The 17,828-nt window shown below is 48.1% G+C and overlaps 1 protein-coding gene across 1 annotated transcript in view; it reads left to right on the forward strand.

The window, feature by feature from the left end:
* Nucleotides 1-17,828, forward strand: part of DOCK2 (dedicator of cytokinesis 2) — a 410,412-nt gene that overhangs the window by 374,355 nt on the left and 18,229 nt on the right. Inside the window, exons 39-44 of the mRNA XM_060146542.1 lie at nt 2,490-2,579; nt 4,163-4,267; nt 6,542-6,683; nt 11,429-11,510; nt 12,913-12,997; nt 13,729-13,815. Of these exons, the coding sequence (XP_060002525.1) occupies nt 2,490-2,579; nt 4,163-4,267; nt 6,542-6,683; nt 11,429-11,510; nt 12,913-12,997; nt 13,729-13,815 (591 nt within the window). The remainder of the gene's footprint in view (nt 1-2,489; nt 2,580-4,162; nt 4,268-6,541; nt 6,684-11,428; nt 11,511-12,912; nt 12,998-13,728; nt 13,816-17,828) is intronic.

A 17,828-nucleotide genomic window follows, 5' to 3' on the forward strand; every position in this document is an offset into this window, starting at 1 on the left:
ACATGTCAAGCCTTGTCCTCTGCCAACTATCCAGTTCAACCCACTCTGTGCTGAGCAGAGAGGAAAAAGGCATAATCCCCAGTGTCAAGGAGCTTATTATCTAGTGAGCAAAGCAGACATACCGATTATCATCTTTTTTTGCACACAACCCTTTGGTGTTGTGCAATAACGGGGAAAGGAGGCGGGAACAGGGTGGTATTAAAGTACTTTGGGAGCAGAGAGGAGGGGGCAGATGGGTATAGCTCACCCTGGAAGCCACTGCTGTTGTAGCTTCTAGAATGAAGCCCAAACTCTTTAGCATCCCTTTAACTTCCTTTCCCCATATCTCCCCTCATGGAGACTCATTGATCTAGACACACACAATGACTTTCTACTCCATAAGTCCATCTGTCATTACCTGGTGGACTCCTCTACATCCCTCAAAACCCAACTAGTACATCTGTTTATGTGTGTGCTTTACGCACTTCTATGTCATGAAAGCAGAGACTGTGTCTTGGCCATTTTTATCACTGTTCCGTCAGTGTATACCATGCCCAGAAGCCAGCAGATGCTCAGTAACTAATGTATGAGACTCAGGGATCAGGGACTGTCAGAGGTCTTAGTGACCACATGGGCAGACCTGAAGGAAATTCCAGGTATCTGACTCCCTGCCTGTCCCCCTCCTTGGCCCCTTAGTGATCTCTTAACACATGGGGAGAGTATTTCTGGCATATTATGGTGGGAAGTTGGCAAAGACCTCCACTTGAGCTGAACAGTCCCCTGGCCCGGCCTGGGGATTTTAAAGAAAGCCCCAGGGACTTCCCTGGTGGCACAGTGGTTGAGAATCCTCCTGCCAGTGCAGGGTACACGGGTTCGATCCCTGGTCCGGGGAAGATCTCACATGCGGTGGAGCAGCTAAGCCCATGTGCCACAACTACCGAGCCTGCGCTCTAGAGCCCTTGAGCCACGACTGCTGAGCCCACGCACCACAACTACTAAAGCCCACACACCTAGAGCCCGTGCTCCGCAACGAGAAGCCACCGCAGTGAGAAGCCCACACACTGCAACACAGAGTAGCCCCCTCTCACCGCAATTAGAGAAAACCCACGCGCAGCAACGAAGACACAATGCAGCCAAAAAAAAAAAAAAAAAAGCCTCAGCCCAGCCTGGTCTGTGGACTTGATTCCTCCTGGCACATAAAGCATTTTTATGCTGCTCACTAAGCTGTCCATGGGTTTACAGCCGTGGCTCCTCCACTCAGCACTTGCCTTTATTTATTTTTATGCTTGGATGCAGAGAGAGCACTTTTGCGACAAAGCACACACTGTGTTTTGGCAACGTCGCCTCTCTCCTCCCCCACCTCCCCCAGCTTTTCCATTAAGGTGCATCTTCCATTTTAAGCCAAATGTGAAATGTAATGGGTGTCCCTTGAGATTGCCAGATCTCCAGCCCACCCAGCACCTCCCTCTGCCTCTCTGCAGAGGTTGCTGACCCCTTTGATCAAGGATGGAATGATAATCTATTGGTTTCAGTCAAAACGGAGCAGATGAAAAGGACCCCCTCTGTCCAGAGTTTGTTTTTCAGATTTTTTTTTAAAGATGGAAAAGACCTATTTAAAAAAAGTTCTCATCACTCTTTTTCATGCTGCCCCCTGCACAGTCACCCTAAATAACACCGTTAAGAAGTGATGGGTATAAAGTTTCATTTACGCAAGATGAATAAATTCTAGACATCTTCTGTACAACATTGGGCCTATAGTTAACAATTCTGTATTGTGCATTTAAAAATCTGTTAAGTGGGTAGATCTCAGGTTGTATCCTCACCACAAGTTTTTTAAAAAGTGAGAGAAAGAGAGGGAGGGAAGAAAGTTGGCCAAAGGAAAAAAGAAAGTGACGGACTGGCAGAGTGGAAAGATCCTAAGAGCGAACATCAGGGGAACTGGATCTGGCCTCAACTCTGTCCCCGGAAACTCGCTGCCCTCTTACTTCTTTGTGAACCATTTCTCTTTGGGAAATGGGGTTACCACCTCCCTGCCCCACCTGCACACAGGGAGCTGAGGCAGTCAAATGTTCATTTACTGAGCACTTCTAAGGGAGGGAATGAAGCACAAGGTCGAGGGTCACACTCAGGTGTGCATCCTGGCCCTGCTTTTGGTTGGGCGTTTGACCTGGGGCAGATGCGCTGCTGATCTAAGCCTCCATTTCTCACCTGGGAAATGCAGATGCTACTAGTCACCTCTCAGGGTGGTTGTGAAGATCCCAAGAGCATGTAAATAAAGTATCCAGCCTCGTCTGTGGGTGTTCCATTATTTATCACGAAACTAGGGTGAGAGGCAGAGGGTAGGTCTGCTTTCTGGGAAACGCTCAGTTCCCTGGGTGTGGGACTGGGTCCGGGCCAGAGTAAGGCCCGTGGCTTAGTCCCAGGAGAGAGCTGCCCTGGTCCCTTCCTTAGCAAGGGCTCTGCAAGCCTGGAGGTCCCCCTAACCGTTGTCTCCACGACCTTCCTCGTAGATGTGGGAAGAGGCCATCAGTCTGTGCAAGGAGCTGGCGGAACAGTATGAGATGGAAATCTTTGACTATCAGCTGCTGAGTCAGAACCTGGTAAGCTGTCCCCAGGGGGAGCTGACTGCCCTGGAGGCTGGGTGCTCAGGGCCTCAGCCCAGCAGAGAGGCTGGGCAGAGGGGGAGGCGGGGCGGGAAGCCATATGGGGTTAGGACACCAGGAAAGGAATGGAAGTAGGGCCTGAGCTGAGCCAGGCTGTGCTGAGCGTCTCCCTCCCAGTTGGGAATATTTCCCAAGGGAGGTCTTCTGGGAAAACTCATCAGTTTCTCAGATGGAGCGTTAAGTACCTGCTTGGCGTTGGGGCCGCTGCTGTTGCCCACCCAGTAAACACTGTGCTACATTTGCAGGAAGATTCCCACAAATCACTAGGCCAGTTAAATAAAAACGCAAATGCGCGCTTTCTGATTAACAGGTAAATCACATTAAAATGCTCCCCATCTGGCCATCCCCATTAGCTCCTCGAAGCTTGTGACTTGGTGGTACCAGTGGAAAGTGGGGGGAAGCCAGCCTATCCTGTTTATGCCGCAGAGGCCAGGGCTTGGGGGTGGGTGACCCCTGCAGGGAAAATGCAGAACTTTTTGTCTGCTCCCCCCACTCTCTTCCCACTGGCCTGAGAGCCAGGACCCCAGGGCCCCATCTGAGCCCATTTTGAGATGCCAGTCCAGCTGTTCGTAGGGAACTGTAAAACGAGAGTCAGAATGTTGGAAGAAGATTGATAGCTTTTTCTGGTGGGGGGATGGACGTGGATTATAGTGTTCTAAGGTATGATGCAAACACACACACTACTTGCACCAAGAAACACTCATATCTACCTGAGTCTGTCCACATAGTTGTTTGTGGGTGTGGAGGCACGCACGCCTTCTAAATGTGTGCAGTGCACAGGCACACACAGAGCACACATCCATTAACACACACACGTACCCAGTGTACATTCACGCACACGCTGATGGGCATGCACATCCGTGCACCAAGCCCGCGTCGCACAGGCTTCATGTCCAGGGCCACACACATTTATCTTCCATGTTGTGTCCAATTTAAGATGCACCAGTCTATTTTACGTGCCCCATCATGATTTCTCTCCAGTTAATAGTAATTGGGAGATGCCATTAGGTGTAAAGTAAAACACAAACTATTTTCAAAGATGTTAAAATATGAAAAACACACACCTCTTGGAATTGATGAAATATGTTAGGTGTGCATACACAGGAAGACATCTATATCCGGAAACACTTATCCATCCATAGGCCGTCACAAACACACTTCCAGTGAGAGTGGAGTGACGATGCTGCTGGGGGCTCTGAACAGCTGGCTGGATTCAGTTCCGTACTTCCTGGCTGCGCTGTGAGATACCATTTCTTTATCTGCAAAACAGAGATACAATTCCATGGGATTGTCATGAGGGCAATGCAAGTGAATGTGCTGGTGCAGGTAGCGTGATTAACAGGGTATCTGGTTACCGCCATTACTATTAGGATTACAGACAGTTCCATGACTATGCAAACATGTGCACTCGGCACATTGGTTCTGGTGGAAGGATCCCATCTTAACTGTGGCCTCTTGGAATTGAATGTGCCTTTAATACACATCTGTGTTGTCACAAGCTATGAGTTTTCTTCTTCCAGGTCCAGCAGGCAAAATTCTATGAAAACATCATGAAAATCCTCAGACCCAAGCCAGACTACTTTGCTGTGGGATACTACGGCCAGGGTTTCCCCTCCTTTCTCCGGGTAAGTCTGTGGGTGACGCAGACACAGGCCAGGGATCCGCGGCCTTGGCATCCCGGCTCTCCCTCTGTGCTTTGAGGCTCTGCTTGTGCTCAGAACCTGTGCCTTTCTCTGTCTGAACGCTGTCCCCACCTTCACACACACCCCAGTCCCCCTCCATCATCAGCACCTCAGCCACCCCCCGTGTTTCTGTACATACACAGCAATCAGAGCTGCCTTGTGAGGTAGTGAGCACCCCATACTGGGAATGAGGTGCTCAGAGAGGCTGGAGGAGCTCTGCTACCCAGCAGGCACTGCAGAGCACTAGTTGTCAGACCTTTTGGTCTCAGGGCCATTTTTTCTCTGAAAAATGATCAAGGCCTGTGAAGAACTTCTGTATTTGTAGACTTTATCTGTCTACATTTACGATACTCAAAATTAAAGCTAAGAAGATTTTTAAATGCAGTTGTCCCTTGGTATCCACCAGGAATTGGTTTCAGGACCCTCTGCAGATACCAAAATGCAGTACTCAAGTCCCTTGTATAAAATAGTGTAGTATTTGCATATAACCTCCGAAGTGCTTTAAATCACCTCTAGACTACTTATAATACCAAATACAATGTAAATGCTATGTAAATAGTTGCTGGAGTGCAGCAAATTCAAGTTTTGCCTTTTGGAACTTTCTGGAATTTTTTTTCAAATATTTTTGATACACGGCTGAATCCATGGATTAAGAACCTGAAGACACGGAGGATTAACTGTATCCATTTATTTAAAAATAAGAAGAATAAACCCATCATATGTTAACATAAATTAGATCTTTATGAAAATGGCTGTATTTTCCAATAAAAAATTAGTGCATATAGTGAGATTGTTTCATATTTTTGCAAATCTCTTAAATATCTAGATTAAGAGAAGGCAGCTTAGATTCTTATATCTGCTTCTGCATTCAATCTGCATCATGCAGCCTTAAATGTATACTCATGAGAGAATGAGAGTGAAAAAGGAAAATGGCTGTTATGATGAAAAGAGTTTTAATCTTGTGAGCCCCTGACGGGGTCTTGGGGACCCTCAGGGATCTCCTGGAGCACAGTGTCTGAACTGCTGCTTTCCTGGATTATTGATTCATCATGGAGAGAGTTGCGTTAGGTCAGCTGAAGGCTTCCCTTCTGGTCTTTGAGTCTGTGGTTCAATCCTCAGGTCAGGGAGATACAAAAGAAACCTGACCTCACCTGATTGAGTCTCGTCAAGGAGATAAACCACTCACCATTACCAATCGGTGTGGCAGTCAGGGTGGCCCTCCGGAGTGAGCTGCAGAGGGGGGAGCTAGTGAAGGTTTCCTGTGTGGAATAGAGATGACTTCCCACACCTGATCCTGCATCACAGACCCCTGGGGAACTTGTTAAAAGTTCATGTTCCTGGGTCCCACTCCCACAGACTCCATTTCAGCAGGTCTGGAGTGAGGCCCAAGAATCTGAACTTCTAGAAGGCTCCTAGGCTTTTGTGATGAGAGGCCAGGTTTGGAAACAAACACTGATATATAAAGGTCAGTGGCAGACATGGGTTTGGACAGAAGAATTTAGGGGCCATTAGAGGCAGCACAGATATGGTCTAAAACAGGGTTTCTCACCTTCAGCTCTGTGGACATTTTAGACCAGGTGACTCTTAGCTGTGAGGGCCTGTCCTGTGCACTGAAGGATGTTTAGCAGCACCCTGGGCCTCTACCCACTAGGTTTCAGTAGTGGCCCTCTCTGGAGCTGTGACAACCAAAAATGTTTCCAGGCATTGCCAGCATCCCAAATCACCCCCTGTTTGCAAACTACCAGAGTCTAAAAGAAGCTGACATGGTCAAGGAGCAATAAAGAGCGTGTTTCCACGGATCCAAGTGATGGAGGACCTGAATGCTGGTCCCTTCCAGCCCACAGGTCCAGCCCACAGGTCCAGCCCACAAGGTCCATTAAAGGCAGGAGGGAAACTGTGTGGTCAAGTAAATGGGAGAGTGGGTGTGACACAGTGAAAGCTGAGTGAGGAATTATTCTGGCAGCTGCACATAAGATTGTTTGAAGAAAAAGTCCTCAGCATCCATGATCTCCTCTCCCTTTAGAACCCATCTTTTTAAAGAAGTGGTGTGTCTAGCTAGAAGGTCAGTGACTTGAGCTCTTCCTTTCTTTCTCTTGGGGAGAAACAGAGAGTGGAGAGATCTATAGAAGGTCCCCATGACAAGCCTCCCAGCTTTGCTTGAACCATCTCCTCCAAGGCTGGGCCCTGGGATCTCTGATGGGTGTCATTTCTCTGCAGAACAAAGTGTTCATCTACCGAGGGAAGGAGTATGAGCGAAGAGAAGATTTCCAGATGCAGCTGATGAGCCAGTTCCCCAACGCAGAGAAGATGAACACAACCTCTGCCCCCGGGGATGATGTGAAGAATGCCCCAGGCCAGTGTATCCTTTAAGAACACCCCAGCCAAGGGCCAGGCATGGGCAGCCCTGCCGGGACTTCAGTCCACAGAGCCCCGTCTTAGAGCTCAGAACTGCTGCCAGAATCATTGCAGTGGTGCCAATATTAGTGTCCAGTGTGGGATCCAAAAAGAACCCATCTCAGGAAACTCTAAATGTTGCCTTCATTGATAAATTCACTCACTCACTCATTCCTTCATTCTTGTGATGAGTACTGCCAGCCCTGACTCTGCCAAGCCTTGTGCAAGGCATTGGAGACTACACTCACAAAGGGGTTCTACCTCCAGGGAGCTTTCAGTGTAGCAAGTAAAAGACATTGAACAGCTAATTGCATTGTTAAATATGCATTTAGAAAAACGTGATCAGTGCTAAAAGAAAGCCCTTCAGCTTGCCGTGATTGGGAGGGCAGGGAACGCTTCCTTGAGGAGGGCGATGTTGAAGGTGAGTTAATGAGCCACAGCTTAGTGGGAGGTGGGAAGGATGTCCCAGACAGCGGGAAGAGCCGCCATCCGCAAAAGCAAAGGTTCCGAGAACTGGAATGGTGCCACATTGCCCTTGTAATAAAACCCAAACTCCTGACCAAGGCCTGCGAGGCTGTCTGTCCATCATCTGACCCCTTCCTGTGTCTCTAATGTCATCGCCTCCGACTCTTCCTTCCCTTTCTCTCTGGCCACACAGATCTTGTTTCTGTTCCTTAAACATGCCCAGCTTGTTCCCGCCTCTGGGCCTGTGCAATTTTCTCTTCCCTCTGCTTGGAATGCCTTTCCCCCAGCTCCTTTCTCACCCATCAGATCCTAACTCAGTGTCACCTCCCACAAGAGGCCTTCCCTGGTCACCTTATCGGAAGCCTTCTGGACTCTGTTATCTCAAACCCTGTTTGTTTGCTTTAGAGAATTGATCTCAATCTGTCGTTATCTGTTGTGCTCTCAAAGACAGAACTAGAACAGAAGCTCCGGGAGGGCAGAGACCTGCGCTGCCATGCTCACTGCAGTAATCCCCGAAGCCAACTCTCAGAAAATACTTGCTGGTTAACAGAAAGAGAAAGAAAACAAGGGAGAAGGAAAAAGCAAGAGGAGATAGATAGAGAAAGGAAGGAGGGAGGGAGGTACCACCGATGGAGCCAGCTCTCTGGAGCACACAGAAGGCCAAGGTGACAGGAGATGGTGCTAGTGAGGTTGGGTAGAGCGTGCTGGAAATGGGCTCCATTGCAGCAAAGCATAATGTTCATAAGGCCGGTTCTGACGCTGGGCTGGGTCAGGGCTCAGGGGGTCAGAGAGGGTACAGACCAAAGGATAAGGCAGACAGCTGAGCGACGGGGGAGGGGGTACGTTAACCTAGCCTGGCTCCTGTGTTGCACCTTGTAGCACAAATTAAGTTACATCCTTTAAAATGGGGCTGACAGGTTGCATGGCTGGTCTGCTAAGTCTGCCGAACCTTAATCCAAATATTTTCCCCTCGCGTGATAAATATTCATCTGTAACCTTTTCATAGTGCTCGCCTGCCCTTCATGCCTGCTCTACCATGGTTGTTTGCAGGAGGAAGTGCAACCGGTGGTGGGCCTGGCTGGTTACAAATGGGAGTTTGGTTATAGGCGAGACATGGGATTAGTACTAAGGCCCTTCTAAGTGGATATCCTGGTGTTGAACAGCTCTGTGACCTTTTAACTCGTGGTGGGAGGGGAGAGCTCGTGTGACTGGGCCACGTCATTATACGCAGGCCTGATTCAGCTCCAGGAACCAGGTAGAAAAGAGAAAGTGGGAGGGCTGACATTTGCTAAATATCCTCTTCATGCCACACATGAGACTGAGTGTTTTATAACTAATTTTTCTAATCCCCATACAACCCTATTAGGTGGGTATTGATTTTCCCTATTTCATAGAGAAGGAACATACAGGGCAGAGAGGTAAGGTGGTTTGCCTAGGGTTACAAAGCTAGTTAATGATGGAGTTGAGATTTGAACTCCAAGATCTGTCTCAAAGTCTGCATTCTTTCTGTAATGCCATTGTTTTGTTTAAGATTAGTGAACAGAATGTTCTTTATTAACTATTGTAACATGATGGCGTACCAGGCATTTTCACACAGTTTCATTTTATCCTCATAGTAATCCTGTCAGTTGGGTAGTATCACTCTGCATTTTGCAAATAAGAAAACTAAGGCTCAAGAAAATGTAAGCAGCTTATACTAGGTCCCAGGAATTGATGGAGCTAGGATTTGAACTCGGGTCGGATTTTTGCCAAAATCTAAGCTCTTAAGGCTCTGTTCTCTTGCCTTTACGCGTTGCAAAGCTGACAAGCAGTTTGAAAAGGGGACAAATCTCATGTCTTCTCACTTAGGTATCCAAGTAGTGGAAGACATTTGAAAGCAAAGGTCTCTGTTGGGTGTCTCCTGTCCCCCGCCCTCTCCTCTGCCTAGACCTTGGAGCTACAGTTCCATGTATAGATTCAGCACGGTTCCATGCATACATTCAGCACATGGTGAGAGAGTCAAGCCATGCATCCTGCTGGACGTGATCAGAGGGCGCTGATGTCACTGGCTTTTCCAGGACAGGTTTGGATTCTTCTCTTAGGCCAAGTCCAATTGCTAAGATCAGTAGACATGGTTTAGAACCTACTTTAAAATAGGGGTTGGCAGACTTCTCTGTAAAGGACCAGATAGGACATATTTTAGTCTCTGTGGGCCATGTGTCTCTGTCAGAATTACTCAACTCTGCTGTGGTGGGAGAGCAGCCGTAGGTAGTACATAAATGGACGGGTATGACTGTGCCCCGATAAAACTATATTTATGAACACCGAAATTTGAATTTAATATATTTTCACATGTCACATAATACTTTTTTTCAAATATTTTAAAATATAAAAAGTATTCTTAGCTGTGAGCCATACAAGGACAGGCAGTGAGCAGGATTTGACCCGAGGGCCATAGTTTGCCAGTCCTGCTCTAGACTTAATCCAGGGTGATTTCCCTCCCAGAGAAGGCTGTTTGCTATTTGACTTGAGAAGGAAGGTAGTTTTCCTGATTATGGAAATCCTCCCAGTGAGGTTTATTCATTTGTGTTAAGTATTGCTCACTCTTGCCCTCTCCTCTGTGTGTGTGTGTGTGTGTGTGTGTGTGTGCGCGCGCGCGCGTATGTGTGTGTGTCTCTGTCTCTCTCTGTCTCTCTCTGAGGCACTCTCATTTAATGTGGAAATACTCTTCAGAGGTAAAACAGTTATAGCCCCAAGACATTAGTATGAAGTGAACTTATTGGGGGAGGGGGATTAAATTTAACTTGGAATTATATTTCGGCCATTTCTTATGTGTGAAAGAGCCCTAGCCTCTGCATCAGAAAGCTCACAGTCTGGTGGGGAAGCAACAGAAGGGAGAAGAGAGGGAGCTGGAGAGATAAGAGTCCTAAGTACAGATGCGTTGCTTTGGAGGGTCAGGAAGGAAAAGGACACCTGGATGAGGATAGATTGAATGTTCATGGAGCTGTGGGGAAATAGTCCACACAAAGGGAACAGTATCGTCTGTTGGATACTCAGAGATAATGGTGGGAAATGAGTTGGAATCATATTAGAATATCTGAATACTCCATATTCAAATATTGGCATATTTGAATGCCAACAAGAGGAGTCTGTGATTCCTTAGTTGGCAGAAGTGTCAGGCTTAGGGGAAGAGTTTTTGGAGTTATGGTGGTCATCAGGTAGAATAGAGGGATGAGAGTACTTGGATACCTGAAGAAGAGAGATGGGTAAAGAAGCCATGGAAGGTAGGGAAAGGGAAGTAAGGTCCAGGGATGGGACCAGTGACTACTGACCTTGTTTATTTGGCTTGCGATATTATCGATTTACAATGAATAAAGGTCTAGAAGAGGCATGACAAAGATCTGGCACACCTGATGCCTCTCCTGTATCCTGTGCCCATGGCAGGCATCACTAATCGATCATGGACCTCTTTCCCACTGAGCCTGGACATGGCCTTACATTCCTGCCCCAGACAGTTACTCTCAAACTTTCAGAGTTGGAGTACAAAATGAATGTATTTGCCTTCTCTAAAGCAGTGCTTCTCAAACTGGAGCGTGCATATGAATCACCTGAGTGTCTTATAAAATACAGACTCTGATTCAGTAGGTCTGAGGTGGGACCTGAGATTCACCATTTCTAACAAGCTCTCAGGTGATGGTGATGCTGCTGGTCAGAGGGCTGCACTGAATAGAAGTCTGGAATCAAAGAACCCTGAGCTTAGGGTTAAGAGACCCCAATACAGGCCCTTGCTCTGTGCTCACAAGCTGTGTGACCTTCAACAGGTTGTCCAGCTTCTTTGACCTTGATGTCCTTGTCTCTGGAAAGTATGATTCACGTTAACAATGCTGCTCAGCAAAACCGGAGAGATGAAAGGAGACCATGGGGAGACGTGCGCTGCAGTTGATGGACAGCTATAAATGCATTAGGCGTTATTCTTGTTAATGATAATAATATAGCAATGATAATGATAATTAAGGACTACTAACCAACTGCTAGCAGAGGCTGAGCCCTGGCATGGGTTGCAAGTGACGGGCAGCTCTGACAAGGACCACGGTGACTGCTAACTGGTCACTAGGACCTAGTTGGCAGCCAGCACCCTGAGGTTGGTCACTCGTTAAAAACTTGGGCCCAGAAGGACTGTCCTGGGAGGTCTCACCTGGGACCTGCTGTGCTTGGAACTGTCCGCCCGACCGAGACGTTGTGAGCTCTTAACTGCGGGAATCACAGACATCCAGTGTTTCACTGTCCAACCCGTCTTGGATGAACACCCAAGGTTCAAGAATAAGCCGGTGCCTGACCAGATTATGAAGTAAGCCCCACAGCTCAGGGGAGGGAGTGTTGGGGAGGAGCATCCCATGGGGCTGCCAAGCCGAGCTGGCGGCAGGACAGGCCGTGGTGCCTTCTAGTTCCTTCCCTATCTTAGCCAGCCTGTCCTCCCTTTTCCTCTTGGGAGAAGCACCACCTCTCCCATGACCCCTCTGGGCTCGGCCCCTGAAAAGGCCGACACCAGGGAGGGCCGGGGGGAGCGAGGGGTGAGGCTCACCTTGTGGCAGAGCGAGTCCGCAGGAAGCAGCAGTGGGCTTGGCTGACGTGGACGTGGAGAGCCGGTTGCTCAGGTTGATCCCAGAGTGGCTCCAGAAATCCACAGCCAGAGAGCGTGGGCAGACGGGCGACAGGCAGGTGGGGCACAGACGGCCGGCGCCCAGGCCGAGCACTTCCTCCGCAGGGACATCTTGCAGGCATTTGTCAAGGTCGTGCATTGACAATGGTTGTGTTCAGATTACGACGTAAAAAGGGGGCGTCAGAGGAGTTCCCTGGCTGTCCAGTGGTTAGGACTCGGCGCTTTCACTGCTGAGGGCCCGGGTTTAATCCCTGGCTGGGGAACCCACAAGTTGTGAGGCACAGCCAAAACATAAAATAAAAAATAAATAATGAAATAAAATAGGGGACATTAGAGGAAGCAGCATGAAGGCAGGTGTGGTCTGTTTAATGCCAGATCGCAAGGTCAGGGATGAGGCAACAAAGCAGGGCACCACGCTGCCCCCTCCAAGCTGTCTGGCTCACCCCACTCAGGCCCAGACACCCAGTTGAGCACCTCGAGTGGCTTAGGAAAAGGCCTCTCTCCTGGGAAGACCCGCTGGAAGCAGGAGCTCCTTTGTGAGAGGAAAGGCCTGTTCCTGCGGGGAGAAGCAGCCTCACGGCAGTGCAGGCGGCCGAGCAGATCCTCAAGCTTGGAGCTCAGCCTCCCGTCACCTCTCGGCCAGGCACCCTTGGGCAGGGCATGACCACCATACGGCTAGCACCATGCCCTGCTGGCCCTGACGTTAGAACCGCCCCAGAGGTTCAAGGGAGGGTGATTTGGGGGATGGCTGGGACACCTAAGGAGATCCTTGGAAGATACCCCTGGGACATTAGCCTAGGACCTTAGGTGTATCCAGACCCTTCATTGAGATCACAAGAAACAATAACCCAGGCACCACTATGTGCATTAGTGATAGAATTCCAACTTTGGGGGTACCCTGCGGGGTGCTATGTTCTCATGAGGGCCTAAGACCGACTAGCTTCTAAATCGTCTTCCAAGGAAAGCCTGGTTTTAAGTGTTGCAGCGAGGACTCTGCCAGACGTGGAGTTTACCTAGTGGGCCTCCCTGGACGGTACAGGGTCAGGTCAGGTTTTGCTCTCAGGAGCCTCAGCCTCTTCCTGTCTTGCAGCTTTTATAAGTCCAACTACGTGCAGAAGTTCCACTACTCCCGGCCAGTGCGCAGGGGGACCGTTGACCCTGAGAATGAGTTTGCCGTAAGTATCTCCCCTCCCCTCCCCTTTGGCAGCCTTGATCGTTGCCCAGGGCCTCCTTTACCAACCAGAGCCTGCACCTGCCAGAATCAGAATTGGGAGGGCATCTGATCTAAAGCCAAAGGAAGGAGCACTAGCTTCCATTGGTACGATGACAGCCATTCTCCAGGCTCTTCCGTTGGGTTTGCTTTCTCATTTCTCGAGCCTCTCCACTCTCTAGATACCACCCAGGCCTGGCGTGAGATGCACCTTTCAACCTCAGGGAGTTCACAGTCCCCAGTGTCACTGTGTGTTTCCCAGCCAGGACCTACCTGTCTTCTATTCCCGAGGGCCGAGGCTGGCACGAGGAGACAGCTCCAAGTCTCTCTCAGCTCTTTCCCTTGGACTGTGATTCTTTGCACTGGGGGAGTCACTGTCCCTTGAAGAATCTGATGAACACTGTAGACCTCCCCCCAGAAAATGCAGGTGGATGCATTCAATATTGCCTAAAACTTCTGCCTGTTCAGAGATCCAGGTTAAAACTTACTGGACCCAAATCCAGGGAAAACTTAAACTTCACCTTGGGAAAGAATTCTTCAGGGTAAAGTGGGAGCGTATTTTTGAGACTTGTAATTTTTATTCTGATTCCGGGTGGATAGGAGGCCTGGGGGCCTGGCTGGGTTCCCACCAAACTCTGATGGTCAGGTTTCATGTGTGTTGCTTTCCTGCCCTTGCCACCCCTGCCCACGGGACAGTCGATGTGGATCGAGAGGACCTCCTTTGTGACCGCGTACAAGCTTCCGGGCATCCTGCGCTGGTTTGAGGTGACTCACATGTCCCAGGTGAGTCTGTGGGGCTCAGGAGGCTCCTGAGACTGGAAAAAGGGAAATGCTTTTGTTCAAAGCCACTGCAGGAGTCCAGGAATTCTGGTGCAGGAAGGGACCTGAGGCAGCATCCAGTTTACCTGCTTTCAAATTTTTTTTTTTTTTAAGCATCAGATAACATTTTTTTCCCTGCAAATGAAAGGTACCATAGAATCCGGTAATAAAGCAGATGAATGGGGAGCTTCTGTGGTTGGGTGCAGGGGGGGGGAAGAGGGCCTGGAACTCAATCCACACAACCACCCTCTCATATCCTCCCCTCCCAACAGCCCTTTGGGGACCCCTCTGCAGAATCTCACTATGAATCCATTTTATACTTGGATAAACTGAAGCTCAGAGAAAGGAAATTACACAGAGGCAAAGCTCTGGCTAGAATGCAAGTATTTGAACTCCATGGTGCAGATAGCATGTATTTTGCTTCTCAGCACACTTCAGGGTCTCCATGTCCTCAAACAGCTGGGGATCTTGCAGCCCTCAGGATGCAAAGGTCAATCTGGTGAAATCTGAGAAGCAGGGACATATTCGGGATGTCTTATTCACTTATTCATTCAACAAATATTTAATGAGTACCTAACACATGTCAATCAAGCACCTAGAGATTTTGCAATGAAGCTTACATTCTAGTGGCAAAGACGCACTAAAAAGCCTAAGCGAATATATACTATGTCAGGTGGAGATAACCACTATGGAGAAAAATAAAAGAGAAGGGTGATGAAGGAGTGGTGGGTATTTTAAGTAGGATGGTCGTAGAAAGCCTTCCTGCTAAATGGCTTTTGATCAAAGGTCTGAAGGAAGTGAGGACATGGTCTTTGCAGATACCGAAGAGAAGGACATTGTAGCAGAGGAAATAGCAAGTGCAAGGGCCCTGGGACAGAACAGGCTTATGTCTGAATTAGAACAAGTGACGGGGGAGTAGCAGGAGTCTGATAGCAGGTCATATAGGGCCTTGTAGGCACCATAAGGACTTGGGCTTTTCCACTGGGTGAATTTGAGTCACAAGCAGAGGAGGGACATTGTCTGACTGACGTTTTCAAGCTACTGTATGATCAACATTGAGACCATCCCCCTTCAGCCCTTAAGGGCCCCCAGCAGCCAGGTGGTCCTCCAATCTCCTTTTCACAGTCATGGCTAGACCTTAGGGAACATATAATAACGATGATGACATCAGCAGACATTACTGAGCATGTGCCAGACTGTTCACATGTGTGACCTCACTTAAACCCCTCAACAAGGCTGCGAGGTAGATATTATTATTCTCCCGTTTTACAGATGAGGAAACCGAGTGAGTTAGTGGGTTGCTCAAGGTTAGTAAAAGAGGTGAGGTTTGACTATAACCTCTCATACCAGGCACCTGGATGGACTCATTCTCTCCTCTTTCCTTAATATGTCCCCAGCCCACCCCAATAATTAGTGCCCTGGAGAGGAAGAAACTACTCATGCCCTTTATTCATGGGACACATCGGTTCATGATAAGCTTGGATAAGTGTCCCAGGTGCTGTGTCAAGGACTGTGTAACATTATCCTGTTTAATCCCACAAAACTGTGTGAAGTACATCATATTATGAATCCCATTTTTGAGGTGAGAAATCAGAAACTTCCTACTAAGCCGTAGTCTCTACCCATTGGCCCTGGCTGTGCCCTTTCCTCTGGTGGTGCTCAGTAAGGTGCCTCTCCTCCTTCGCTGTCCCCACGGGACTGTAGGCAAACTGAAGGAGTTCCCGCCTGCACTCTCTGAACGCCTCATCTCCCGCCATGGTATCTCACCTCCTAATAGACTACATAATTTGCCTGTGTGTTTATTTTTAATATCTAGAATTTTAAATATAATAGCATTATAATGTAAGCTCCACTAGTCTGTGAGCTCCAGGAAGACAGATTTTTGTCCGTTTTGTTCCCTGCCATATCTCTGAGTGCAAGGAATAGTCCTAGACACATAATTGGTGCTCAAGAATAGTTATTAAGGGACTTCCCTGATGGTGCAGTGGTTGAGAATCTGCCTGCCAATGCAGGGGACACGGGTTCGATCCCTGGTCCTCGAAGATCCCACATGCCATGGAACCGCTAAGCCTGTGCGCCACAGCTACTGAGGCTGTGCCCTAGAGCCCACGAGCCACAACTGCTGAGCCCGCATGCCGCAACTACTGAAGCCCGCGTGCCTAGAGCCTGTGCTCCACAACAAGAGAAGCCACTGCAATGAGAAGCCCACGCACTGCAAGAAAGAGTAGCTCCCGCTCACCACAACTAGAGAAAGCCCACGCACAGCAACGAAGACCCAATGCAGCCAAAAATAAATAAATAAATTTATATTAAAAAGAATAATAGTTATTAAGTAAATCCATTAACCAATCACTCAGTTAATATGCAGAAACCCATAATATATGAAGTGCTTACCTTGTTTTATGAACTCAGGATTCTGAAATTAGGAAAGAAATAGTCAACATTTTTGTTTCACTTCTTTTATCCTGATACCCTCTGATAGAAGGGATTGGGAAAACCTCCAAAAAGCTGACCAGAGTGACTTTATCTCTGATAGCCTCCCTCATTTGAGTTACCAAGAATTTCAGGATGTCTCAGACACAAAAGTTTCATGGGTGCTGAGTGAATTCCTCTCCAAGCATTTGTTTTTATGGTATAGAATTTGTACCTTGTTCTTGGTTGTTTCTTTTATGAATCGTCATGACTACAGTACTGTTTGTACAGAGAAGTGTTTTCTGATAGGATTCAGGTGTAAGTTCTGCTTATTGAGGGTCCTTTCCTTTTTCTTGGCCCTGAGAATATGTAATCTTTACAAGAAGTCCTGAGCTGGGGGTCAGAGACCCAAATTCAACTGGTTATTAACAAGCTATAGGATGTTGGACAAACACAGTGTATCTCTGGCCTTAGTTTTCATCATCTGTAAAATAAACATGAGAAAACTATGGAATTTCAGAGCTGAAAGACACTCTGAAGGTCATTTAATGCAAGAGCTATAAATTCAAATAGCTTCAGAGCCCAGGAAGATAACTGTAAATATGTGAACTCGTCCCATCAAGACAACGGGGAGTGGTAGAAGCTGTGGCAAACTCCTTCCAGCTGAATTAGTTTTTTAAAAAATCAGAACTCACGTGCTGGCTAAATGACAGACCCAGGCCCAGTTTGGCCTACACATCTCCAATGTGCAACCCCATTCCTAGCCCTTGTCCATTTAAATTATTTTGCATATGAGAAAACTGAAGCTCAAAGATGGGACTTGAACTGCCAAAGTGATCAGTGGTAGAAGTAGGTTGTAATAATGATGTCTATCTTACACAGTTCAGAGGTTTCCTAAGAGGATTTATGAAGGTGATAATGTGGGAGGTGCCTTTGAGGAATGTGAAACACCACTCGATGGCGAGGGATTATCACTGCTTTCCCGAGTGCCTTTAACATTGTTTCCAAAGTACAGTTATTCCTCAGTATCTGAGGGTGTTGGTTCTAGGAGCCCCCTCGGATACCAAAATTGTTTAAGTCCCTTACGTAAAAGGGCGTAAGTACAGTGAATACAGTTGGGCCTCCGTATCAGTGGTTGGTTGAATTCGAGGTTGGTTAAATCCAAGGATGTAAAACCCAAGGGTATGGAGCTCTGACTGTATTTTCCAGGATAATTCATTTTCCCCGCACAGCAAGCTGGGCAGGGGCTATATACCTGTGCTGCCAGTAAGGAAACTGAGGCTCAGCTTAGGAAAGAGACCAGAGATTTGAGGGCTTGACCGAGTCCCTAACAACCGGTGTATGGCAAGTTTGGTAGCAGAGTGTGGTCTGTATGTGGGGGAGAAGCTCGCCTTTGGAATTCGGACACTGGCGCTCTCTCCCCAGCGCTGCCCCACCTACCCTTAGGTGAAGGACTTACCTGCTGTTGGGGGGATTGAATGAGAGCACGTGTGGGACACACCCAGCATGGGCTGGTACAGGGGAGGCAGTCCACAAACGGCGACATCTCTTTTACCGTGATCAGT

This window comes from Lagenorhynchus albirostris, chromosome 3, assembly GCF_949774975.1.
Source record: "Lagenorhynchus albirostris chromosome 3, mLagAlb1.1, whole genome shotgun sequence".
Lineage (NCBI taxonomy): Eukaryota > Metazoa > Chordata > Mammalia > Artiodactyla > Delphinidae > Lagenorhynchus > Lagenorhynchus albirostris.